Here is a 26776-nt window from a genome sequence, read left to right as displayed (position 1 = left end):
AATACAGTTTTTTCAAAATTAATACACATTTGCCATAATTCACACCATGCAGAAACTTTTTGCAACGCGCTATTTAGTAGTATTTGGTCTGAGACACTTCTTACTTCTGTATAAATGACACATTCATCAGCGTCAGGCCTAATTTTCACAGGAATGTTAGACACAATATCATTAATATATATCAAAAACAATAGAGGCCCAAGAACAGAGCCCTGAGGGACGCCAGAGTGAACTGTAAGTTTGTCAGAACAATTATTGCTAAAAACAACGAATTGTTCCCTGTTTAAAAGGTAGGCTGAAATCCACTTTACTAATTGTTTGTTATGAAGTATTGTGTCTAACTTATAAATTAACTTTTCGTGAGTGACCCTGTCAAAAGCTATCGAGAAATCCATAAATACGGCGTCAATCTGTGTTCCGTTGTTAATTGAAGAGGAAAAATCATGTATAGTTTCTGCTAGCTGTGTACAAGTTGAGTAACCCCTCCTGAATCCATGCTGATATTTAGTAAAGAAATTGTTAGCTTCGAGGAAGTTTAATATGTGATTGTGAATCATGTGTTCACGTAGTTTACAAGCAGTCGATGTTAGCGAAATTGGGCGGTAGTTCTTGATCAATTGCTTGTCTCCATTTTTGTGAAGCGGTTTCACTCTGGCAGTCCCCCAGTCTCTTGGGATTTGACTTTCACACAAGGACCTTGTAAATAAAACAAACAAGCATTTAGATGTACATTGTGCATATCTTTTCAAAAAGGCATTAGGTATATTGTCAGGTCCAGGTGATTTCTTTACCTCAAGGCTAAGCAGCATACTTAAGATACCATGCTCACTAATGACAAGATCCTCCAAAAGTGGTAGTGAGGCTTCAAATTTTGGAAAGATGTTATTGTCGTTAGTAAATACGGATTTAAAATGTTCATTGAAGGCATTAGGAACCTGCTTGCCGAACACGGGGGCGCCAGAACTGAGCAAGCGTGAAATTCCTGCGAGAAATTGCCCACCTGTACAAACGTCATTCGTTTGTACGACTCCTGACGAGCACAGGTTTGAGTTTGAGGTATTACACCCAGTATGACTCGGCGAGCCCTCGCAAAACGCTATCACTGCCGTTAGGGCCGACAGCCACGGGTACTGCCGAGCTATACCCATGGGAACGCCGAGGCTAAATTTAGCGCCGCTAGGTAAGGCACTACTTAGTTCCTGGGGCGGCCCAACCGGTTCGATAGTGCGAGAAATTTTTTTAATAGTATTAGGATGGGACTCCCCAAAGCGAGAGCCGCAAAAATGTTCGTTTAAGTCTCCTTTATTTTTCAGCTTATGATAACCAGGTGAGCATTGGGGGTCTCGTCATAATTGCGTCCTCCACATTACATATCTGGCAGCAGATACCATGTTTGTGAGATCCACGGGTGTCTCCCCAGGACAGACTTACTTTCTTGCCAAGGACCATGTCGGAACGGATTTTTTTTTCTCTCTTTTGTTCCAGCAGACGTTGTGAGTGGCAACTCTGTTGAGTTATAGTGTAGCGTACGCTACAGTTGCATACGCTATACGCTGTAGCCCAGCGTGCTCTAAACAGCGCACGTCTATTGCACATTTAAGTTGGCCTGCTAGGTCTTCCGGTTTCAGAGGCCATATGGCATCGTCGTGGCTACCTGCCGACTTCACCGATAAGTGCCGCTAACATCTCGAACATTTCTTTCGTTAGGCTTCGGCTCGTTCGAAACGAGAAGCAATCGCGAAAACAACCCAAGCGGCCTGAGGCTAAGCGAAAGCCGTTTGCACAGTCATTTGCAACAAAGTGGATTTTACAAAAACAACGACAAATTCAATTCTAAGCGGACAGCCGGGACCGCCGCCATGTTTTGGTGCTGCTATGCTGGGTGACCAAGATTCGAAACCACCATCAGTCAAGTAAACCTTCTTTTATAGCGAAGCTGTATATGGCTTGCCATTTCGCCCGTCCGTCTGTCGCCTGTACGCCGAAAAACACCCCCTGCGCAACCCCATGCGCATGAGCGAAAAAGAAAAGAAGAAAAGAGAAAGCGAGGCGCGCAATTGGCTGCGCTATTAGTGACGTCGTTGCTCTCCGTCGCGGCCGAGCGCGTGCGCAGCAGTTTCTCTCCGGCTCCGAAATGGGTAGGCCACGCCTCATACGCACTCCTGAGGAGCAGGCAGTTTTCGATCAGCAACGCCGCAAGCATAACCGGGAAAGAGCTCGTCTACCCCATGCCGGGCACAAGAAGCAGCTCGTGCAGCCGAGCGCAAGCAGCAACTGCGTACCGAGGGTCCGGCAGCCTACGAAGCCGTCGTTTAATGAACCGTCGGGATTAACCCAGTGGTAAACAACGGGGTCGCACGTGTCAGCTTCGCTTGTTGACCATCTGTATGGAGTGTTTAGGCGTTGTTATGTTTTATTTTAGTTTATTGTTTTTATGTATGAGCTGGTGGGCTAGACAGCAGCAGCCTTCCGCAGACGTGGTCGGGAAAGTCCGGGAAAGTTGGCGAAGAAACCTCGCTTTAAAAAAAAATGTCGTGTTAGCCACGTTGTGTAACCGCCTGTGAATTGGTGACTATTTCTGCCAACCAAACGCGCATGGCATGAAAAGCTGCGCGCGTTTTCTTTGTTTCCTCCTAACCGATGCAATATTCACGAGCTGCCCGCGAGGCATACTGCTCAGTACAGGCACAACCAGCGACCTTCAAAACGCAATGAAACAAATTTTGTAAATCTCACCTGTACTTAGACCGCAAGGTTCCACTGCGAAGCACGCGATTAAAAGATTAATTTATGGAGTGGAACGCTATATGAGCCTTGTACGGTGTTTTGGCGCACGATAGACAACTCCTTGTGGCAACTCCAAGAGCCACTCACTATAGCTTCGATCAGCCCATGCGTTACTCAGCTTTTTTTTAAGTACCGCTTGACATTTTATTAAGTTGATGTTGACTATTTATTGCACTCGCTTGAACTTTGCTTGGAGTCTAAGTGAGCTGGGAAGCAACCCTCATCGGCCAGTCAGCGCAGCTAAATATTTTCATTGAATATGCAAAATTCGCACATCATAGTCAACAACCATAGAACATTTCACGCAGCCTAACCTAGGTTGGGCGAGAGGCGTTTGCCTTAAGGCGGTTGTCAAATGATATGTACTCTTTAAAGGCAAACTGCAGCAAAATTTCCCTTTGGCTGCACTGCTAATAATAGAATAGTGCACTTGTCTAGTGTGCACTGAAGCAATCGTTGCAAAGCTGCAGGGCCGATAACTGCCAAACTTTCATATTAGCAGAATTTATATAGTTCCTAAACTGAGCGCACGTGTTGGTTGGCGGTTGGCGGTTATACTCGCGGCGTTGCTGATTGAAAACTGCCTGCTCCTCAGGAGTACGTATAAGGCGTGGCCTACCCATTTCGGAGCCAGAGAGAAACTGCTGCGCACGCGCTCGGCTGCGACGGAGAGCAACGACGTCACTACTAGCGCAGCCAATTGCGCGCCTCTCTTTCTCTTTTCTTCCTTTTTTTTCGCTCATGGGCATGGGGTTGCGCGGAGGGCAGGGGGGGGGGGCTGAAGATTTGCTACGGCGTTGGCGATCGGGACAATAGCGAATGAACTTTTCAATTTAGTTGTACATCCTTCGGCAGTAGTATACCACTGTCGAAGACGTTGGTAAGTTTTGAAAAGATCCCGAGTACGCGCGCTATAGGGATAAGCACGGCATCACGCGCCGACTTTCGGAGCGAAGGCTTCGAGGTACACTACCGGCAACCACTCGCGGCCGTCTGAGTAACAATTACGCCAGTGAAACAGGTCTTCGCGAATGGCGAAATGGTGAGCTTGACGACGCAGCGCGCGAGTTGTTCGGTTGCGTTGAATCGCAGAGAAAGTCTACAAGAGCGGCAATCCAGTGGTCCCTAGCTGTTCTGCTATCGAGAGCGCTTCGCAACGCATCCGCTCGTATTCCCAATTCGGGCGTATACTTTAGAGGCTCATTTATATCTGCATTGCCCGAAATTGAGATTCTCACGGGGCACAAATTTTGCTGGAGCTACTAGCCTCCAACAGCTGCACTGCTACGCTAGGCCGGAACACATCGATTAAAGGAGGTTTGTTTGGCTAGATGAATCACCAACCGGATATCGAAGCCGATGCCACCAGAAGTACGACTGCGGCTCTGCATCTCATTCTGGAACGTCGCCCAGCTTTCAGGGACCAGGGCAGCGTGCAGGGTGTCGCGAGCTATTATGACGTCGCTGCAGTAGACGTAATGGCACAGGCCGTCCGTCGGGATCATGCTGGGGTAGAGCGCGTAGGCACCCACCGTGCAGACCAGCTCGTTGACCGAGACTGCAAAGAAGATTTACGCGAACGCGGTTAGAGCTATCTAACGTGTTTCATCTGGATTCAACGATCATTAACCCTAACTGCTAACGCCAGCAGCCATGATCGCAAGGCTAATTTCCGAGTGGTGAATTGAAAGAGAAAAAAAGAATTTTTCACTTTCGAGATTTCTGCTAGTGTCCGAGCGGAGAGCGCGCGGAGCACTTTTCTTCAGTCAAGACGTTGTGCCATTTTATCTGGTTGCGCATCGAAAGTGCACCTGCGTTGTCGTTGCGCGAATTGTGAGTTACTAGCACAGACTCGGTAAGTTACTGTGGACGGCGTGAAACGTGGCTTCCGAGCGGCGAGCGCTGTCTTTGCAGCGCCTGTCGCCCGATCTCTGAGGCCGTTGGTCAAATCGCGAGCCTCGCGATTCGCGAGGCTCGCGATTGTGAAAGGCTCCTCGCCGAAGCCTTGCCCTCTTGCTATCCATAGTCGGGGACAATGGAGCCGCTGAACCTTGGCCTGGAGTTTCTTACAGGTCAGCCAATCGCGTCGACGCGTCGGGGCTGTTTAAGGACACGGTTCACACGTGCTTATAGTCGGATACAACTTTAGAAAAAAGGGAAGGCCCCGCCCAGATGACTGAAGCGGCGAAGTCACCGGCCGTCCGGCGCATGACGTCGGTCCAGAGTGCGCGCCCATTGGTGCATGCTCGTGTGCATCCTCCTCGCAGGAGTAAACGCCCCCTTTTTTCTAAAGTTGTATCCGACTATAGTCTGGTAGGCGCTCAAAGCCGCATCATCGAGGAGCAGCCATTCAATGTCAAAAGCGTCCCGGATATCTTCAACCCTGAAAGCCCGTGTTCGAATATCTCCGTGCAAGAACATTTTTTTTTTCAATATTGGACGTCATGGGACAAAAGCACCAAGATGATCTCAACATGCTTATCCGCTTCAGTTACAATCTTTTTAACGCAGAAACCATGTCCTCCTCCGCTGCTGCGTTGGAACCTGTAACTACCGTGTCCGGCAGGCATGTGTGACTTTGGATACCCTCGATGGGTAATTGCCGCTTGGATAAGAAAAATTACTATCGTTGTTTTAACGATGGTACGGAGCATACAGGCTTGCAGAAAGAAGAAAGAGACAACGTGATGCAAAGGAACAGCGTATAAATAAGCCAAAAGATGAGGATGAACACGACGCGTGCGCTATAACGAAAAGAAATGGTTACAATAACAGCAAATGAACGGGCGCACGGCATCTAGTATACGCCATCTGAGCGCCATCCTTGTTTGTAGGCACACATGCGTCCTGTTTGGAACAAATAAAGTGCTGAAGTATGTGTCACGTGTGTAGTTCTTCCTCAGTCAATCATTCATTGGCGCTATTCCCTGTGCCCCAATATACAGCATCAACCAAGCTGACTTTCTCCTAATCTCGCGGGAATATGCCGACCACGTTTAGCCCTACGAAAGTGAGGGGTACAAAGATAAGTTTACAGAGCCGCGTAGGTGGTTTTACGAGCTTTAAGTGCAAAAGGTGCGCTTTCAACTCACCAGTGCCGGACATACAGCTATGACAGCAGTACATGTGAGACCCATGTGATCCGACGGTGCCAACAAGGTTCCGCGGCATTGATTTCGAACAGAAGAACGACGTGTTGTCGATTGCAAAAAAAAAAGGAAAACACGTTCGCTGCCGCGTAAAGGCGGTTCATTTGCGGGCCCCGCATGCGAAACGGCGGTTTAGCAGAGAACAACACACCTCGCGCGTTTTTTGATCACGCCTAATATTTACGCACTGTGTGATTACTAGCTAGGTGCCAGTTAGTAACAACGTATCGACATGTTAGAAAGCGAACTAACGAAGGACTCACTGTCCGGCAAGTTCGCCTTATGAAACCCGCAGTCTCTGCCTATAAAGCAGACGTTCTGTAGTCGGCTCCCATCAACAAGGTAGTTGCTTCGTCCACCTTCAGTTCCTTTTCGCGTATCGCTTCCACACAATTAAAAACAAGATTATCCTTTGCCTCCATTGGCGTCGTTATCTATTGGCGTAATACACTCTAAGGAACATGGAGGGGGTAAGCGAGAGTGACTGCACAGTTATTCCTAAAGAAGGGCGCTTTCGTCCAATGAAGGACTAACTAAGTGCACGAGTGTGCGTATCGGGCGCACATGTGGGAACGTAAGTGTTTTTTAGTTCCTTGCCGGAAAGGGAGCAGCGCGAGGATGAAGGGCGACAGTTAGTCCCCATGCACCCGCTTATTATTCCCTCGTGTCGTCGAGTGAAGCGACGAAAGCGGTAGATGCTTCTTAGCGTGAGCCAAACGCCCTTTCGGATTAACTACACGCAAGGCAGTACTCTCCCTCTTCGATAGAAAATTTTCATGGAACCTAAAGGTTGAACGTGGCGCGCTATGCCCCTCAAGTGCAAGCTATAAATAGAGAATACGCATTAGACGCGCAAGACATTTCCATAGACTGGCTCTCCGACATGGACAGGCTCGGCGTCAACCTTAGTGAAGCGATGTGTCGGGAAAACGAGCACATGCTAAACGACACAGAAATTTGTCTGTCACTTCCCGTGCACCCATTGGGCCACACGTATACATGTGATGTGTTCCAGGTTTGTTCGTGCCAAAAAAAAATCCTGCATATTTCTCATTTCCATTCGCATACGATTACAAGTGCACGCAAATTAGCTAGACTCTCCCGCTTTGCATGCACAAAGTGCCGAATCTCTGAGGTATTGCCGCACCTGCACGTGGCTGCTTAACATATTCGCTACCTCTATGGTGTCGTTTCAACCTATACAGTTGCCACGGGGTAGTGGTTAGCGTGTCTGGCTCGTGAAGACGCGAGTTCGAATCCAAGTCTGGAGGTTGCTTTCTTTTATGCGAAGCATATGACTAGAGCTCAACCCAGCTCCTCAGGCGTGGCGGTGTCACCTTCAATACCACGTGACACCGTGACGTCACGACAGAGGAGAAACGGGGCTCCAACTCACGCCGTCGCTCGCGGCGACGCCTTCAAGGCTGACCACGTGACACCGTGACGTCACGACAGAGGAGAAACGGGGCTCCAACTCGCGCCGTCGCTCGCGGCGGTATATAAGCACCTGCGCTTGCCTCTGCTAGACACTCACGAGGTGAGGTGCCTCCTGGAGACAGAGCTTCTCGTTGGAATGAGAAGCGAAGGTTGCGGCGTGCTACAGAGACTGTTTCTAGGTGGCTTTGGCTCAACTCTTGCAAGATGGGCTGGGTGGGAATCGAACCAGGGTCTCCGGAGTGTGAGACGGAGACGCTACCACTGAGTCACGAGTTTTTTTTTTTTTCCTTTATTAGCACTGAGCCACGAGTACGATGCTTCAAAGCGGTACAAAAGCGCGTCTAGTGAATGCGGTGTTGCCTTAGAAACGAGCTGTTTCTAAGGCTCAGGCGTGCGTCGCTTGCTCAGGCGCACATTTCGTTGCCGCACCGAACGCTGCGTTGCTCGACGCTCACCGCGTCCCATGCGGGGCGCGTAGTCGCTACGCCGTAGCCCATTGTCTTACACCCCTTGGCGGGTCGACGGGAACGCTGTAACGTTCCACTCTTGAAGGCGAAGCAGAGTAACGCATGAGTTGTTTCTTCGTCTAGCCGAACCAAATATAGCCAAGCAACAGCACTTCACCAGGCTAAACAGTGGTTCAACAACTAAAATAAAGGCTAGTATGCTTCGCATCCTGGGCTTAACCTTAGCTAAGCCACAGCCATTTTTTTTAACCCAATGATTTTGTTTAATTCCCTTACAAATGGTTCTTATCAATTATTGCCTCCTTGAATGGCATAGGAAAGAGTGGCGGCTGTTACCTTGAGCAGCACCGGAAGAGAGCAACTGCAAGCAGTAAAACATCTACTCGCAACAAAACCCCAAAAGGAGAACTTGTTGTTGCATGCCAGTTACTCACGAAATGGACTAGCCTTTATCGCCCAAATCTTCCTTTTTTTTTTACCTTAGAGTGCATGGTTGCGATTTCCAAGATTCGCGGCCCTCGGTTTCCTCTTTTACTCGTTCATTGCATAAATGCGCGTCCGGTCGATTTGATGCCTCCAAGTAGCATTGGAAGGATTATCGGTCAGCTGCCTGCTTAGAAATTTCAGATTCTACGCGATGCCATTGGCCTAAAGAGTGTTAACGCACGCGTAATGCGTAGGCTGTGGGTTCGGGTCCCACGGGCGGTAAGTTGTTTCTCGTCGATTTCCATTTTCTTTTTGCCTATCGTTTGTGCAATTCAATTAAGTACCATATATAAATTCCACCACGCTTCCCTTGGCTTCATTATCTGCCGGCTCCGTATGGTCGCGAGTAAGAAGAATCGGACCCCTTGGTTTTCCTCCTTCTCTTGGCGCAAAAAAAGGACGCACACATACATAGAAGGGACGAACACCGGCGCTCTTTCCAACTGTTGAGTAGCGGGAACGGTTTCCGTAAACGTACATACTGCCACGCATGCGCACAAAGAGTGTGCAACCTTGTCACAAAGTGACGCATGTAGAGAAATGGCTCACGTTGAAAAAAAAAAATCACATTTCCAGGTGTTCAGTGCAATTGTCTGCTCGGCCCTCTGTTATTATTTTTTTTTAATAAACGCACCTCCGGCGCAAGCCTTTCAAAGCTGTTACCACTCTTGCCTAAAATGGCTGTCCCCGACAAGCGAGTGTGACAGTCACACGCAGTAACGTTGTCTACCCTGTGTGCGCCCCTTTGACCTTTTTGCCTTGCCTACTTTTCTGCGCGCGCACCCGCAAGCTGTCGCAGCATCGATCCCCGGTGTAGCCGATATATACACTATACGCCGCAAGACGTACAGCACGACGACTTCCCGTGCCTTGCGCGACACTGCTGTCCAGGCAAACAAGACGGCGCAACTGCGAAAGCTATTGGGACCGGGAAAGAAATATATATACAAAGGAAGATACGCCGTGCGACGGTTTACAACCACTTTGAGTTTTCAACCTAAGGGCTCAACTTCGGACGTTGGGTCGCGGTCGTTTTCCTTCGTACTCCGTGCTGTACGATTTGCAGTGGCGTCTCCGCTACAGCATCCGCGGTCGACAAAGGGAATCCCCACCCCAAATAGGCGGCCCACTTGGTTAGTGAAGCTAGCACGATTCGCCGGGGGGTCCATTCGAAGAGAAGCCTAGCTACTGCTGTTTTCACAACCTTGGACACCCGCCGTGGTTGCTCAAAGGCTATGGTGCTTGGCTGTTGAGCACGAGGTCGCGGGATCGAATGCCGGCCACGGTGGCCGCATTTCGATGGAGGCGAAGTGCGAGAACACCCGTGTACTTGGATTTAGGGGCACGTTAAAGAACACCAAGCGGTCAAAATTTCCGGAGTCCTCCACTGCGGCGTGCCTCATAATCAGAAAGTGGTTTTGGCACGTAAAACCCCATAATTCAACCACCTTGGAGTGCGCGGAGTCAAAAGGAATTGCTTATTGATGGGCAACTCTTGTGCCCATGCGTGGCAAGATATCCTGACTGTCAGAGAAGTTACTGTGCAGTGGCACAGGTGTTCATAAAGGACTTTTACCTACGGCACGCCGTTGATTCCTACATGATAAGCTGAAAATTTCCAGAAACGGCTGGAAGACTTGTCCGTGCCCCTCCATGCTGCCTATTGCTAAACACTGCTTATTGTTAAACAATGTTAATGGCTCTCGATAGCTCCTGCGGTGCAAGGACTGTTGTCGCACACCCGTCCTTCCAGTGCAACCGACACGCCTTATCAGACGAACTACAGCTGTTGCACTGTCTTAACACACGTAGAACCGGGGTGTTATTAGAAGTTGTCATACTTTTTTTTTATTGTATCACTCCACAATTACTTTCCGAGCACGCTATATTTATGTAGATATACACTTACACATTTCGAGCAGTTAAACAGGTCGCGCTTGCGCTCGTCCACTTTTCCTGTGTGTGTGTTCTTTCTTAAACGGATTCCACTCTACAGTTACTAGTCACTAATCTTATGCTGGTAAATGATCCTTCTTTTTTTTTTCAAGTAATAACTCAGTCCGTGCTCTCATCTGTGAAACAGTGCTCCTGTGGAACGTTGGCATAGTCTCACTTAGGAGTGTCATAGCAATAGGCGCCTACTTACATGACCTCGTAGTAGTTGTAGTCGTTGGTTTGGGCGTAGGCTTTGGCGTAGGTTTTGGCGTAGGTTTCGGCGTAGGTGTTGGCGTAGGTTTCGGCGTAGGTTTCGGCGTAGGTGTTGGCGTAGGTTTTGGCGTAGGTTGTGCCGTAGGTTTTGCCGTAGGTTTCAGCGTAGGTTTTGGCGCAGGTTTTGGCGTAGGTATTGGCGCAGGTTTTGGCGTAGGTTTTGGCGTAGGACTTGGCGTAGCAGGTGACGGCAAACGTGGAGGAGGCATGACTGGGGGAGAGACTCCTGGTGGAGGGACAGCTGGCGGAGGTGTAGGTCGCGGAGGTGCAGCTCGCGGAGTTACAGCTGGCGGAGGGATTGCTGGGGGAGGGACTCCCGGTGTGGGGATTGCTGGCGTAGGGACACCAGGTGGGGGCGCATCACGTGAGGGGACACCAGGTGGGGGGACACCAGGTGGGGGGACATCAGGTGGGGAGACATCAGGTGGGGGGACATCAGGTACGTCCATTGAGACATCAGTAGGCGAGACTGTCGTATTGTAAATCAACACAATATATAAGCGCATTGAATACTTCCTAGCGAAGCCACTGAATCGTGCATATTGAGTTTAATTGGTCAATAAGAGTGGCATTTGGTGCGAGCATCTTATCTAATCGGACAGGGTGGACGCCTGCAATAGTCCTTGGAAGACGATGTTTCGCTGTTTCCAGCTGACGTCCCTCGTACGTAGCAGGCCGGGAGGGCCTCTGCATTCGGTTATCATTTTATACGACCACCACCACCCTCAGACATAGGCCTCCCCTTGCGATCACCAATTACCCCTATCCTACGCTTGCCGATTTCACGTTATGCCCTATGCCTGCCGAACTCCACTTCGTCCCTCAACGTCACAGAGAATTTTGACTGCCGTATAGTATATATACTCTGGTTATATATGAACCTCCTATGAACACAACAATCAAACCCCGGCCCTCAGTCCCCAGCAGCTGCGAAGCAACTGACCACGGCGGCGGTCAGACCTGCGACGCTGCAGAGGGTGCTAAGAATCACTGGCTCCGGACAGGCCGCCATTTGAATATGAACCTGGCAACGTTTAATGCTAGAACGTTATCTAGTGAGGCGAGTCTAGCAGTGCTATTGGAGGAATTAGAGGGCAGCAAATGGGATATAATAGGGCTCAGTGAAGTTAGGAGGCCAAAAGAAGCATATACAGTGCTAAATAGCGGGCACGTCCTTTGCTACCGGGGCTTAGCGGAGAGAAGAGAACTAGGAGTCGGATTCCTGGTTAATAAGAATATAGCTGGTAACATACAGGAATTCTATAGCATTAACGAGAGGGTGGCAGGTCTTGTTGTGAAACTTAATAAGAGGTACAAAATGAAGATTGTACAGGTCTACGCCCCTACATCGAGTCATGATGACCAGGAAGTCGAAAGCTTCTATGAAGACGTGGAATCGGCACTGGGTAGAGTGAAAACTAAATACACTATACTAATGGGCGACTTTAATGCCAAGGTAGGCAAGAAGCAGGCTGGAGACAAGGCAGTGGGGGAATATGGCATAGGCACTAGGAATAGCAGGGGAGAGTTATTAGTAGAGTTTGCGGAACAGAATAATATGAGGATAATGAATACCTTCTTCCGCAAGCGGGATAGCCGAAAGTGGACGTGGAGGAGCCCGAACGGCGAGACTAGAAATGAAATAGACTTCATACTCTGCGCTAACCCTGGCATCATACAAGATGTGGACGTGCTCGGCAAGGTGCGCTGCAGTGACCACAGGATGGTAGGAACTCGAATTAGCCTAGACCTGAGGAGGGAACGGAAGAAATTGGTACATAAGAAGCCGATCAATGAGTTAGCAGTAAGAGGGAAAATAGAGGAATTCCAGATCAAGCTACAGAACAGGTATTCAGCTTTAACTCAGGAAGAGGACCTTAGTGTTGAAGCAATGAACGGCAATCTTGTGGACATCATTAAGGAGTGTGCAATGGAAGTCGGTGGTAACTCCGTTAGGCAGGATACCAGCAAACTATCGCAGGAGACGAAAGATCTGATCAAGAAACGCCAATGTATGAAAGCATCTAACCCTACAGCTAGAATAGAACTGGCAGAACTTTCGAAGTTAATCAACAAGCGTAAGACAGCTGACATAAGGAAGTATAATATGGATAGAATTGAACATGCTCTCAGGAACGGAGGAAGCCTAAAAACAGTGAAGAAGAAACTAGCAATTGGCAAGAATCAGATGTATGCGTTACGAGACAAAGCCGGCAATATCATTACTAATATGGATGAGATAGTTGAAGTGGCTGAGGACTTCTATAGAGATTTATACAGTACCAGTGGCACCCACGACGATAATGGAAGAGAAAATAGTCTAGAAGAATTCGAAATCCCGAAGGTAACGCCGGAAGAAGTAAAGAAAGCCTTAGGAGATATGCAAAGGGGGAAGGCAGCTGGGGAGGATCAGGTAACAGCAGATTTGTTGAAGGATGGGGGACAGATTGTTCTAGAGAAGCTGGCCACCCTGTATACGCAATGCCTCATGACCTCGAGCGTACCGGAATCTTGGAAGAACGCTAACATAATCCTAATCCATAAGAAAGGGGACGCCAAAGACTTGAAAAATTATAGACCGATCAGCTTACTGTCCGTTGCCTACAAAGTATTTACTAAGGTAATTGCAAATAGAATCAGGAACACCTTAGACTTCTGTCAACCAAAGGACCAGGCAGGATTCCGTAAAGGCTACTCAACAATAGACCATATTCACACTATCAATCAAGTGATAGAGAAATGTGCAGAATATAACCAACCCTTATATATAGCTTTCATTGATTACGAGAAAGCGTTTGATTCAGTCGAAACCTCAGCTGTCATGGAGGCATTACGGAATCAGGGTGTAGATGAGCCATATGTAAAAATATTGGAAGATATCTATAGCAGCTCCACAGCCACCGTAGTCCTCCATAAAGCAAGCAACAAAATCCCAATAAAGAAAGGCGTCAGGCAGGGAGATACGATATCTCCAATGCTATTCACAGCGTGTTTACAGGAGGTATTCAGAGAACTGGATTGGGAAGAATTGGGGATAAAAGTTGATGGAGAATACCTTAGTAACTTGCGATTCGCTGATGATATTGCCTTGTTTAGTAACTCAGGGGACCAATTGCAATGCATGCTCACTGACCTGGAGAGGCAAAGCAGACGAGTGGGTCTAAAAATTAATCTGCAGAAAACTAAAGTAATGCTTAACAGTCTCGGGAGAGAACAGCAATTTACAATAGGCAGCGAGACACTGGAAGTCGTAAGGGAATACATCTACTTAGGACAGGTATTGACGGCGGATCCGGATCATGAGTCAGAAATAATCAAAAGAATAAGAATGGGCTGGGGTGCGTTTGGCAGGCATTCCCAAATCATGAACAGCAGGTTGCCATTTTCCCTCAAGAGAAAAGTATATAATAGCTGTGTCTTACCAATACTCACTTACGGGGCAGAAACCTGGAGGCTTACGAGAAGGGTACTACTCAAATTAAGGACGACACAACGAGCTATGGAAAGAAGAATGATAGGTGTAACGTTAAGGGATAAGAAAAGAGCAGATTGGGTGAGGGAACAAACGCGAGTTAATGACATCTTAGTTGAAATCAAGAAAAAGAAATGGGCATGGGCAGGACATGTAATGAGGAGGGAAGATAACCGATGGTCATTAAGGGTTACGGACTGGATCCCAAGGGAAGGGAAGCGTAGCAGGGGGCGGCAGAAAGTTAGGTGGGCGGATTAGATTAAGAAGTTTGCAGGGACGGCATGGCCACAATTAGTACATGACCGGGGTTGTTGGAGAAATATGGGAGAGGCCTTTGCCCTGCAGTGGGCGTAACCAGGCTGATGATGATGATGATGATGATGATATATAGGTGCTTTGTATACTCTGGTTTAATACATAGGCGGAGATTCTTTTCCCGAAAACAACAACAAAAAGCAGCTAATGTCACCCCTCGCCTCATTCAGCGGTCTTTAGCACTTTGCGACTCGTTGTCTGTCCAAGCCAAGGTCAGGAGCCGGTGTATGTTCCGAGCAGATCTGTATCCTGGTCTATAGACCTTTTCATCGGGCGAGGAGGATAGGGCGCGCGGAGAGCCTTTCCTCCTCTCTGGCTTGGGCGATCGGGCGCAGCGCTGCTTGAAAGTATTGCCATGGTATTGCTGTCGCGTGCTGCGGAACTATTTCGAGATGTTTTAGATCGTACTTTGTGAAATTTGCGCCTTGTCCGTTCGTATAGGGTCGTCAAGGAAGCCTTTCGGTGCATCGGTAACTACAGTAGGCGGAAATATCTCTTGGCGCAAAAATGTGACGCGCTTTATCAGCCGCGGTGTACGCACATTATCAGTCGCGGTGTGTGTATGTGTTGTGAACTATTTTGCTTATATCGGTTTTAATTCAACGAATAAAACCGGTGTCTCCGTATTAGCAGCATGAAATGGTAAACCTGCTCACTATCTGATCGCTTGGCGTAGGGAGCAATACATAAAGCATAAGAGCGCATGCTGGTGCACGGCCAACCTAAGGCAACCACGAAACATCTAAGCGGCAGGCACTATCAAATATTTGTGATGTACCGGCATCGTTCTCACGCATTTTAAGTCTAGTAGGCTTGAAGTTACCATATGTCTTCGCTAGCCTTCCTGCATGAGGCCGATGGCGCTGCTCAACACATCGATCACTGCGGTTGGTGAACCAGCCCAATACATATGTAAGCTGTGCGCTTCGGCATTGCCTTTTTCGCCTGCATACAGCCATAGTATATGAGAAGGATCGCATAAAAATAATGCGATGCCTATTTTTGAGGACAAAGTTTCCGTGATACGTGTGGGTGCGTCGTATAGAGAAAAGAACGAACACAACCAAAAAAAATTCGGTTATCATCTTCTTTCTCCAAAAACCAAGAGAAAACGGGTTAACGCCGCAATACGACCTCGCATAGTCACGCCGCACAACGTTTATAAATATATAGCCGCTGATGCCATATGCTTGGACCATGCGGTATATAGAACAAAGATATCGGTAATCCAGCACCTACCACTGCTTAGGACGCTCGCGCACTTCGTAAACAGTCCCTTTGCTGGACAAACTTAATTCAGACTGTAAGGTATGCTGCTATTACTTGCCAAAACTATTTGATTCAGGGGCGGAAACCTCACCCATCGAACCAAGTGGTCACGCAATGTAACCTGCAGCAAACAGTTTGAACGCTTGTCAAAGTATAACATCACAGCTCCTATCGTAGCAGAACGGTACCTACGCTGTTAGGATCGTCGCGTACGTTTCATGGCTCCTAAACCGCAGCTTAGAAATAGAGGATAATACTGCAATAAGGTCACATTAGTGATTAGAACATTCAAAAATACGCAGCTGATCTCCGAGGCTGATTGTAGGCTCAAGTATGCGCGCACACATCGCGCTGCGTGTTCCATCAACCTCAACGCCAGCAGAAACTCCGGCCATGACGCCTCGAACCACTTCAGCACGTCTCACAGAACCGTTTACCACGTAGAAGACGCGCGCTATACTAAACGGACTGCACGAGCGCGAAAGTAAACACCAGAAACTACCGCCGAGTGTATAACTCCCATGGAAAAGACCGCTTTCACCCAAGCCAGTATGGCGCTGCTCATAGGCGGCGCCACTGCGTTCACAATATGGCGGCGCCTAGGAAAAAACGGTCTACACTGTACCCCCGTTTGCTCCCTACTGCAGACCGACTCAATGTCCTCTCAGGCTACATCCAACATTTTTCGTCGCATCACACGTTGTGCAGTCCCTAACTATTCTCGCATCTCTTCGTTAACCACGAAGTCTATGTCCCTTATAGATTTTGTTGAAGCTTATCGGGCCTTCCTAATTTGGTTGTACTGGATTAGTATTGCTACTCTGGTTTTCGACATTTTTGCCAATGTCAGGAGCCATTCCTACCCTGGAGACTTAGTGTATATAAGTGACGGTAGAATGCACGAATTGCCCCGTTTTATTATCAAGTATATCGTCGCAAGCTGTCAGTCTCGACAAGGTAATATCTTCCGTAGGCCCCCAAATCACTTTTGGTACAACTCTGCAAACTTCCTTCTCATGATCAGAAACCCCTATTGACGTTAAATGGCGCAATATTTTAATTTGAAAGAACGTCAGTTTGGGCATGTTGGTATTCCGTTTTAGCTTTTAGCCCACTAAAGACACAGGGACAGTTCGCATAGACGTATACGAAGCGCTTGTAATAATGTTAAACATTTTAACTTTCACCTCAAACTTGCTGAACTTCTCCCGCATAATTGCTCAGGATGATATCGGGCACGAGACTGTTGTGTAGCAATTGAGACGTGGCCGGTACAAGGACAAGCCGTATGGTCACAAGGTTTCGCAGAACACATCAATCTGCCATGAGAGCATGCACTGGTCTAATTAGCTTATTCTCACAACAGCTGGCTGCCAATAATGCGATTAGCATTATTCGAGAAGCTCACCAAGTCTACGGTATGCATGTTTGTCCTCGGCTAACCTCTTTTTGCACCCACTTGGGTCCCTGCGTGTATAGTCCGTGACCCAATTGCATCAGGCTGTTGGGCCGAGGAAAGCGAGCTTGAAAATAACTGTCGGACAGACACGGGTCCTTTGACCATGTCACACTGTTTATGTGCCGCTATTCAGTCAGTCTTTTTCAAACATCAACTTGGCTCACTATGTTTGCGTCACCGGGTATGTGCGGCTGTTCAATGAGCCTCTTGAATGGCATGTTGGGTTTCTGGGTGTGTGCCACTGGGTGTGGCTGCCGCACTTCGCTAAACCTCTTTGCCGTCAACTTGGGTGCCTATGTGTGTGCCCTTGGGTATGCGTTGCTGCTCAATGACGAAAAAGTGTGCTTTAAAGATGGCGCCTGCGGTGAACATAATGGAACCCCGGTAATATATTTCCATACAATGTTATGTGCATTTATGTTCAGACAGGTGTCACGCGCGAATTTCGTGGCGACACGCCAGAGGGCGCAGCGTTTGCGGAAGGAAGCGCGAGCGAGGAGCCGGTTGCAGCACGTTACGCGTTTCAGCATTGGCGACATGCCTACATGGCTTCGATGCTAATCGCAGTGACGCAGACATTCGTCTAGATGTGTTCTGCAGAAATTGCAGAACACATCTAGACGGTTGTAGCAGAGGGCCGCATTTGCCCTCTGCTACAACCGCAGCGGATTACAATAGGAGACCAGAGGATGTAGTGCGGTTGTGAAGTACAGTAACGAAGAAGTGACACTGCTGACACCCGCAGTGTCGTTGGTTGTGCACAGGTTGCGTCTTAGAAATTCTGCAACGATGAAATCGGAACCTACTTCCTTTTCAGCGCCGCGCATTTGCTTCGCTACAGAGGAGAGATGCAGCATCGGGAATTCGCGAAAACATGCGATTCAAACGCTGAAACGACCGCAGAAAGTGAAGGTAAATTTGTGTCAATCTAGACAGTTTTCTTTAACGGAAGTGGTCAGCCTCAATTTCTTCACACGCCTATACTTCCAGCGGTTCTTGTAAGACGGGAAACGCTCACCATCCGACGTTGCCGTAGTTCGATCCCCTGCAGATGGACCGCTGCTTCCACCGCCCCCTCCACCGCCACCGCCACCGCCACCGCCTCCTCCAAAGATGTCCCCTTCTGCAGCGTCTTCGACTGCGCGCACAGAGTAAATGTGAAGTCAGGGCATACGTGGAACCCATCATTCGTCCACAGTCATTCAAGTTCGCGTATTTTGTTCCATTTTCGCCTCTATGTGCGTGCATCTGCGGTTAGCTTCTGTATATTTGAGGTTCGAGGAGAGCACGCATCTGCTCCTCAAGCCCAACCGTGGCTGCGCATGGCGGTCCGCGCTGCTCCACACATAGGTGCAAGACATCAACCCGCCCCGGCCAAGGCCGGGTCGGAAATAAGCGATTTTTATCCACTCTCGGGCCCCTGGGTCCTCCTATAACCCTCTGCATGAATACAAGGCACACTATGCGAAGCTCAACTGAAAGAAAATCACGGACTAAATTGCTTGAGGCAACAACATGAAACGGTTCCTTTTTATGTCTAGGGAATACGCTTTTTTATAGCTAATAATGAAAAACAAACTGCAAGCTGCTCTCTATACAGTCCGACTGTGACCGTTTTTACGACTGCAGTATTTTATCACTCTCGCTACGACTTGAGGCATCGTACGTGCTGCGATGTGATTTCTTTTTCGGCGTTTAAAGGGAACCTGAAGAGTCTGTCGAATTCAATAAGACGCTCATATACGGATGCGGGAACCTTATAAACCATGTAGGTAAAATTTGGGGGGTAAACGACGTAATCGTCGGTAGAAATTGCGCTGTAGCTCCGCCCTCCGTCGAGTGAGCGAGCATACCGAAGACCGGAAACCGCGGTGTTGTGACGTCAACTCTAGTGTTTCGTTCCTTCGCAGCGTCCGCGACCGTGCCTGACCGCGCTTGTTTCTGCGTGCATGCGATCGTAATCTGCTTCGATCGACCCTTGCATTACTTTGTTGGTGCGTCTGCGTGTATGTAGAGTGGTAGTCAACGTGCGTGGAAGTCAACGTTAGTAGTAATCAACGTGAGTGGTAGTCAACGTGAGTGGTAGTCAACAGATGAAGGTCACTACACGTACTGCATGAACCGGGAAGCTTTTCACGCATTTAAGCCGTCTTTGTAGATTGCCAACAGCTTTGGATAGCGCACAAATACCGACGATCGCATCCCCGCTTACGTTCCACGAGGAGGCATGCAGGAACACAACACTACAGTTGTTTGACCGGAAACGAGCTCACTAGATCGGAGAAAGATCGGCGAGATCACTAGATCGCTTTGCGAAAAACATACTCACCAAAGAGCATTTCCAACACGAGGAGATCCCAAGACTTTGATTTCGTTCGCGTCAAAAGCACTGCTCGCACCAGCATCGTTTGCTTCTTCGAGAGGCCGGCTCTTCGCAATCGGCTTGTACATGTAGGGAGTAACGCCGAACTCCTCAGAAAAACGCAGTCTCTCTAAACTTTCCATTACCGTCTCAGAAAAACAGCACCAAACTACCTGGCACCGCGCTTCATGTGTAGCGGCAGCGGTCGCTTACTAGAGTTGACGTCACGAGGCGCACCAACCAGTCACAGGCGGAAACGAGACGCGCGAGCTGGGCGTGTCCGCTGCTGCACTTTTCGTCGAAATAAAATGTATGTGCGCTTTCTTTCGCTCAATTTCGATACGATATTCGATTTCGGAGGGTTGAAAACGATTATGCACAGATGTTCACTCATTTTTTCTGGAAAACCTTTCAGCTTCCCTTTAAAGATACGGACATGGAAGTAAAAGGCCTAGTTTCAGATAACGTAGGCGTAGGACTCTCTGCGTACAAAATTTTACGCTAAAAGTACGAGTGGATGGTTAATTAATTGTGGGGTAAGTATGAGTCTATTTGCGTATTTCGCGTGTTTTCCTTATAACGCGGGAAAAAATAATTACGCGAGACATGACACCATGAAAACAACTGAATCCGGTGTTTTAAAACAATATTATTACTTTTTTATTAAAATCAGTGCCTTTAATTCAGTAATGAAAAAGTTTGTTAATTGATCTCATGCAATTTTTGATAGTTCGGTTGCAAGGACTTCGAGCCGCCACCTGAGGCCGCCACAACCAAACCTGTTGGACCATTCTTTTAATAAAATCCCTCCTCTATATATTTAAAATATATTTGCGCTTTCTTTCGCTCAATTTCGATACGATATTCGAATTCGGAGGGTTGAAAACCATTATGCACAGATGTTCACTCATTTTTTTTTCTGGAAAACCTTTCAGCTTCCCTTTAAAGAAAGCCCGCAAAATATGAAGTAACACCACAGGACTGCGCTCGTGCGCTATCGCATTGCAGCGCTCTCAATCGCGATTCGAGCGAAGGAACCGTGCGCGCGGCCGCGGCTCTAGGCATCGGCTTCACAGTGAGTCAGCATCTTTGGCGGCGGCACACGGAAAGGAAGCGCCATCGTAGCCAATAAGCCATATGCTCGACGCACGGTTGAGAGCACTACCATGCGATAGCGCACAAGCGCAGTCAGGTGGTTTTATTTCATATTTCTCGAGCTTTCTTTAAACGACGACAAAATCGCCACGTAGCATGTGCGTTGCTACAAATAAAAATGGATAGGCCGTTTCTGAGCGCCCTCTACAACGCAACGAAACGCACCAGGCCATTAAGTGAATAGTAAAATTTTGCACAAATAATCCTAATTAATTAACCGGAACATAAAAGACACCCTAAGGAGCGCGCGCCACATGACGGCAAACCATATGCTGTTGGTTTCATTCGGCTGCGGCTAACCATTCTTTTTTAAATCCACACGACAAGCATGGCCCACAGCGTTTACTAGGGAAAAGAGCAGTGACATCTGGCAGCACAGAATACGCAAATATTGGATGAATAGTTATACTTTCCAAACTTCCCAATCGGCCTTTTACAGCACACCCCGGTCGAAATGTCCGAACAATATTTTAAAGTTCAGGTTTCAAGCAAGCAACAATTATCGCGTTCCGATTGCATCCTAATCGAGCACCGCGTAAGCTTCCCTTCAAAAATTAAGAACTTCTCCGACCATTACGATACTGCTTAACGCGAAATCTGAGCGCAGCCCTATACGTTTCTTTTTTTTTTCATTTCGCGATATATTCGCCGGATGGGACAATCTTTCTCGTGCAGCACGTTGACGAGGGAGCGAAGTGTGACGCAACCGCCTCGGCTCACCGGAGATGGCGAGAGGCAGTACGTGTGCGACGCGTAGGCGTGATTCACAGCAGTCGCCGCAAACAGACCTCCGGCTCATGCAGCGCTTTGTTTCCACATGCGGTATCAGTGGCGTCGTCGGTGAACAGACGGCGCGCGCTGCCCGGGCGCCATCTCGTAGTAGTCGTCTCTGCAGAGCCCGTCTTGCGCGGCAGTGCGCTTTTCTTCACAGGCTTTCGCCCATTGCGCTCCTCCTCCGCTTTCCGCCGCATGGAAACCGCCGCTCCCTCCTCCACCGCATTCCTCCTCGCGCTCTCTTCGCTATCGCCCTCTCCCGCTGCGCTCGTTCGCTCGGTTACACCGATGACGCCGACGTTCGCCGCAGGAACGGACGCTTAAGAGCTGTGCTCTAATATCTTGCTATAATCGAAACCAACACCACAAAGCACCTGTGTGAAACGCGACGTTGTGTTGACTTCCAAGTCAATGAAATGCTTCAGTGATAATTTATTTTGTGGTACGCGATATATATCTGTTGTTTGTTCGTCAAACAATTCGTGTGCTCGCCCTGAGGAAGAAATTGTTGTATACAGGTCACTTCAAACTATGAGCTCCAATTCATGCCTCGGAAAATACACATAAGCTGCGAATCAATAAACATTGTATCGCGTGAAGAAACTAATCATTTTGTTGCTTACCATCTGATGACCCCAGCAACAGGTAGCCGAGAAGTGCAACAATACCGATAAAGAAGCAAATGGCGATGACAGCGAACATGATCGTCGTTGCGTTGGAATCGTCACTGGAAATTTGAATATTAAAGCGCGAATTCAGGCCCGCAGTTCACGCAATACAACGTCTGTAAGGGTTTTTTTAGCTTACGCACATATGAGTAGTCTAAGTACGTGATCGTTTAAGCATATTTTTTTGCGTCAAATGCTGAACAAACGCATATCTCAGTAATCTGCTATTACGGCTGTCTACTATAGGTACACACCATGCTGTGCCTCGAATTTTTCGAAAAACTAACACGAAGCCTAATCGTCTACCGTTCTCGACAGCACTCACGCTGGGGCATCCTACCAGGAGATCACTGCAGATTTTAAAACGTCAAACAGTGTTTTTTTATTTATCTCAATCGAAAAATCTGCTACACACAATGTTACATTGCTAAGGTTAAGGTTGCGCCACTAATCATTGGTTTTACCGCTCATTAAGAGGTCTTTAGCCTCTCAAGCTGTCTTGTTATGCTCCAAAATTAACCCCCATCTGCTAGTAAAACGACCTCGGTGTAGCCCGAGTGTGCGAATCGCTTTTCCACTTTTTTTAGTTGTCTGTCATAGCACAATTAAATAACGTTATGTACTGATATTACTAATAAACTCAACTTCACGAACCCGAGCCACAAGGGTAAAAGAAGAGCTGATTTTTAATGCACTTACAACTGCGTAAACCAGCCGTGTCAATACTAATCTAGCCAAAGTACAATCGCATAGGAAACAGGCCTCGGCAAAGACGCTTTGAAATTGTATCGCGATACACATACAGGATACGTGGGCGATAATTACATGATATTAAGATAAAATATGCTTGCCAAGTAACTGTATTCGATACGATATTCGCCCTGTGTATCTTAGGACACTTCGGTCCATGCGGTGTAATTACTAATGATAGCTCTTGTGTAGGAGCCACTGCAACTCTGGAACACCTTTATTCTAGATTTACCTTCTATCGACGGACTTTCTTCCTCTCTCTACTCTACTTTCTCTCTACTCACTACTCTCTTACTCTCTACTAAGCTGACGATTCCTTCTCGAAGTATAATTGCAGAACTATCTCATCATTCCGCAACAATCTAAGGCTGGAAATACGTATCAGATCGCGCCAGGTAAGCTGCGTAATCAGCCATTTCTTTATTGTCTGTCCAGTCGCAAAGCGGGTCAGCGTCTTATTTTGCTACGCGTTTATATGCTTTAGTAGTAGTCGCACATAAACCTTCAGTCCGTAAATGCAGATTTCGCGCTGGATAGTTCGGCTTGTATCCTCGACACAAAACACAAGAGAATGTTTATAAGCGGTACATTGCGCTGTATACTTGTCGTTCTTGGGCGAAGGTGAATGACAGAAAATGCACCTATTTAAAGGGAAGCTGAAAGGTTTTCCAGAAAAAATGAGTGAACATCTGTACATAATGGTTTTCAACCCTCCGAATTCGAATATCGTATCCAAATTGAGCGAAAGAAAGCGCAAATATATTTTATTTTGACGAAAAGTGCAGCAGCGGACACGCCCAGCTCGTGCGTCTCGTTTCCGCCTGTGACGTCAACTCTGCGTCGTGACGTCAACTCTGCCGCTGCCGACCGCTGCCGCTACACATGAAGCGCGGTGCCAGGTAGTTTGGTGCTGTTTTCTGAGACGGTAATGGAAAATTTAGAGAGACTGCGTCTTTCTGAGGAGTTCGGCGTTACTCCCTACATGTACGAGCCGATTGCGAAGAGCCGGCCTCTCGAAGAAGCAAACGATGCTAGTGCGAGCAGTGCTTTAGACGCGAACGAAAGCAAAGCCTTGTGATCTCCTCGTGTTGGAAATGCTCTTTAGTGAGTGTGTTTTTTCCAAAGCGATCTAGTGATCTCGGCGATCTTTCGGTGATCTAGTGAGCTAGTTTCCGGTCAAACAACTGTAGTGTTGTGTTCCTGCATGCCTCCTCGTGGAACGTAAGCGGGGATGCGATCGTCGGCATTTGTGCGCTGTCCAAAGCTGTCGGCAATCTACAAAGACGGTTTAAACGCGCGAAAAGCTTCCCGGTTCATGCGGTACGTGTAGCGACCTTCATCTGTTGACTACCACTCACGTTGACTACCACTCACGTTGATTACCACTCACGTTGACTACCACGCACGTTGACTACCACTCTACATACACGCAGACGCACCAACAAAGGAATGCAGGGTCGATCGAAGCAGATACACGATGGCACGCACGCAGAAACAAGCGCGGTCAGGCACGGTCGCGGACGCTGCGAAGGAACGAAGCAGAGTTGACGTCACAACACCGCGGTTTCCGGTCTCCGCTCCGCTCGCTCACTCAAAGGGGGCGGAGCTACAGCGCAATTTCAACCGACGATTACGTCGCTCCTAATTGAAAAAAAAACCCAAATTTTACCGACATGGTTTATAAGGTTCCCGCATCCGTATATGAGCGTCTTATTGAATTCGACAGACTCTTCAGCTTCCCTTTAATGCGTGAGCCACAGACACCAGAAAGTTCCACTCAGTCACCTACGTCACCGCATCATCTTAATGATGATATTGTCACGTGGTGGTGACGGTGAAGAAAGCAGCAATACGGCGGAATACAAAACTAGCTTTTATTGGGAGAACCTGTGCCCACAAAGACAGGCTAGACTTATAGCAGAACACGTGTCAACATCTCATGTTCCCATTTCATGCCATTTATATTACCCTCACCGCTTTGCAGCCTCGTAGAGGGGAGCGGGCGCATAGCAGGAGAGATAACCGCAACCATACTTACAGAGCAATTCACGCAGCAAGAACAATAATTAGTTGCAGAGTGATTTGCTGCCACTGTTACGAAGCATCAATAATAAGCAAGGTTCAAGGGGGAGAAATTCAAAAATGTGAAACTGTTTTTAATAACTAAGTATGTTAATAAAGGGAAAATCAGACATCCACCCGTTCGTAGCAATTGCTACAAAGGAAACCCATACGGGTTCCTCGAAAGAACAGCCTCAGAGTTGAAGAAAAAATTCTTCCTCGTCCGGGACTCGAACCCGGGACCACCGCCTTTCTGGGGCAGCCGCTCTACCATCTGAGCTAACCAGGCGGCTAGCAGATGGCAGGGCGAAGTCGAATTTGTCGACAACACACGAAGCAAAGGCAACTGTTTGACGTAGTAGTTCTGCGGAAACCGGCAAGGTGGAGAGAAGTTAATAAAGGGAAAATCAGACATCCACCCGGACCAGGACAAATTTTTCTTCAACTCTGAGGCTTTTCTTTTGAGGAACCCGTATGGGTTTCCTTTGTAGCAATTGCTACGAACGGGTGGATGTCTGATTTTCCCTTTATTAACTTCTCTCCACCTTGCGGGTTTCCGCAGAACTACTAAGTCAGACTAAGTATGTTAGATCCGATAAAAGATAGCCCCGACATGCAATAGGTTGTTCCATTCGCGGAAGGCATTGGGAATGCAGGAATGAGAACAGCTAGATAGCAGTCCTTCAGCGAGGAACATTAACCATCTGAGAACGGTAAGGTCGTTGTCGTATTAGCTTTGGTGGCGATATCTGGAGGGACCAACAGTTGCGATTGTGATGGCTTATCATGTGGAATATGCAAAGTCGAACAATCTCAAGGCGGAAAATGACAGATGGGTGGTTAAGGGTTGCTTCCACAAGCGTTACAGTGGTTGTAGGGTTGCATATAGTTAAAATGTTGTGAGGATGCAGGCTATTAATTTTTAATTGCGCAAGGGCCCGACACGACCAAGGAGCGCGATGCAGGAAAATGATGTGAGACTCTAAGCAGATCATAACTGGTTCGATAGGCTAGCGGTAGCGACGTTCCAACTATCGTTATCGTAAACCGGAACACGCCGTAATGGGTTTGCACCAGGGTGTGGAACGAAACCGAACCCAAACCTAAAACCATATATCCGAACCGGAATTTAAGCCAGAACTTAACTCGAACCGATATTCTTAGAACTTGACTTCCACCCGAACCGAAGCTTTACCAAAAGAAATAATACTGGTTTAGTGCGGAACGGTTCATGCATGTGGAGCGATAGCGGGTGTTGTCAATGCAAGCAATTCTTCAAAATAAATTTCAAAGCGATTTCACAAAATGAATGTCTAGAAAATTTGTTGTGCGAGCAATCTGTACTAAGATTCACGCTTAGGCACAAGTTTAGTACTATATATATTCTCTTTATGGAGGCACTGAACTTTCCGTGCTCTTCTTTTCTAAACAAGACACATGATGAAAAAATATACACGCAGCAATAAATACATTGGCCGCATATTGACTTACTCTTTAGCACCTGTAAAGTACGGTAGCGAAAACGGTGAGCAAATGAGACCACTCAAAGGCCTCGTCAGCAGAGACATAATAAACTCATGCAATTCTTTTGCGAAAGAAATAGTTACGGAAGCAGGGCTTAGCACTGCATTAATTTTGTGCTTCCATGACGAATAGCTATTCCATAATTGAAGAGGCATCGTCCGCAATATGTGGCTTAGAAGATGGACGGCTCAGCATCACACAGTACGCAGTTGCAGACAAATACACCGGTTACCAAGCGCTGCTAATAGTTCTGAAACGTACTGCTAAGTACTCTTGGTAAGTGCTTCAGCAATGAAAGGACTATGCCATCTTATTGCTACGAAGGCCTGTCTATATCTATCTAGCCTACTCCTTGACAGCATAATTAAACTAAACGGCGCGTGATAACTCGTCACGCTGCCAATGTGTGCGCCATTTTTATCACTTGGCAAAC

General features: G+C 47.8%; 1 protein-coding gene and 1 non-coding gene across 9 annotated transcripts in view; both read right to left on the bottom strand.

Moving 5' to 3' along the window:
* LOC135896560 (uncharacterized) overlaps positions 1–26776 on the bottom strand; it is a 208958-nt gene that overhangs the window by 174887 nt on the left and 7295 nt on the right. For 7 of the 8 annotated variants that reach the window (XR_011509341.1, XR_011509342.1, XM_070528353.1 and 4 more), the window contains 3 exons: positions 18068–18187; positions 10473–11003; positions 4132–4345 (listed from right to left, as the gene is read on the bottom strand). Coding sequence is in view for 6 of the 8 variants with exons in the window: in XM_070528353.1 (XP_070384454.1) it covers positions 4132–4345; positions 10473–11003; positions 18068–18187 (865 nt within the window). In the remaining 2 variants the exon portion in view is untranslated. Of the gene's footprint in view, positions 1–4131; positions 4346–10472; positions 11004–18067; positions 18188–21963; positions 22062–26776 lie in introns of those variants that run through there. The other variant, XM_070528356.1, reaches the window with a different exon arrangement.
* Positions 25035–25108, bottom strand: TRNAS-AGA (transfer RNA serine (anticodon AGA)). Its single transcript has one exon. It is a non-coding gene; the product is annotated as a tRNA-Ser (tRNA).

This window comes from Dermacentor albipictus, unplaced genomic scaffold, assembly GCF_038994185.2.
Source record: "Dermacentor albipictus isolate Rhodes 1998 colony unplaced genomic scaffold, USDA_Dalb.pri_finalv2 scaffold_11, whole genome shotgun sequence".
In the NCBI taxonomy this organism is placed as follows: Eukaryota; Metazoa; Arthropoda; class Arachnida; order Ixodida; family Ixodidae; genus Dermacentor; species Dermacentor albipictus.
Note: the sequence above shows the minus strand (reverse complement) of the source record. Positions and strands in the feature narration are given on the sequence as shown.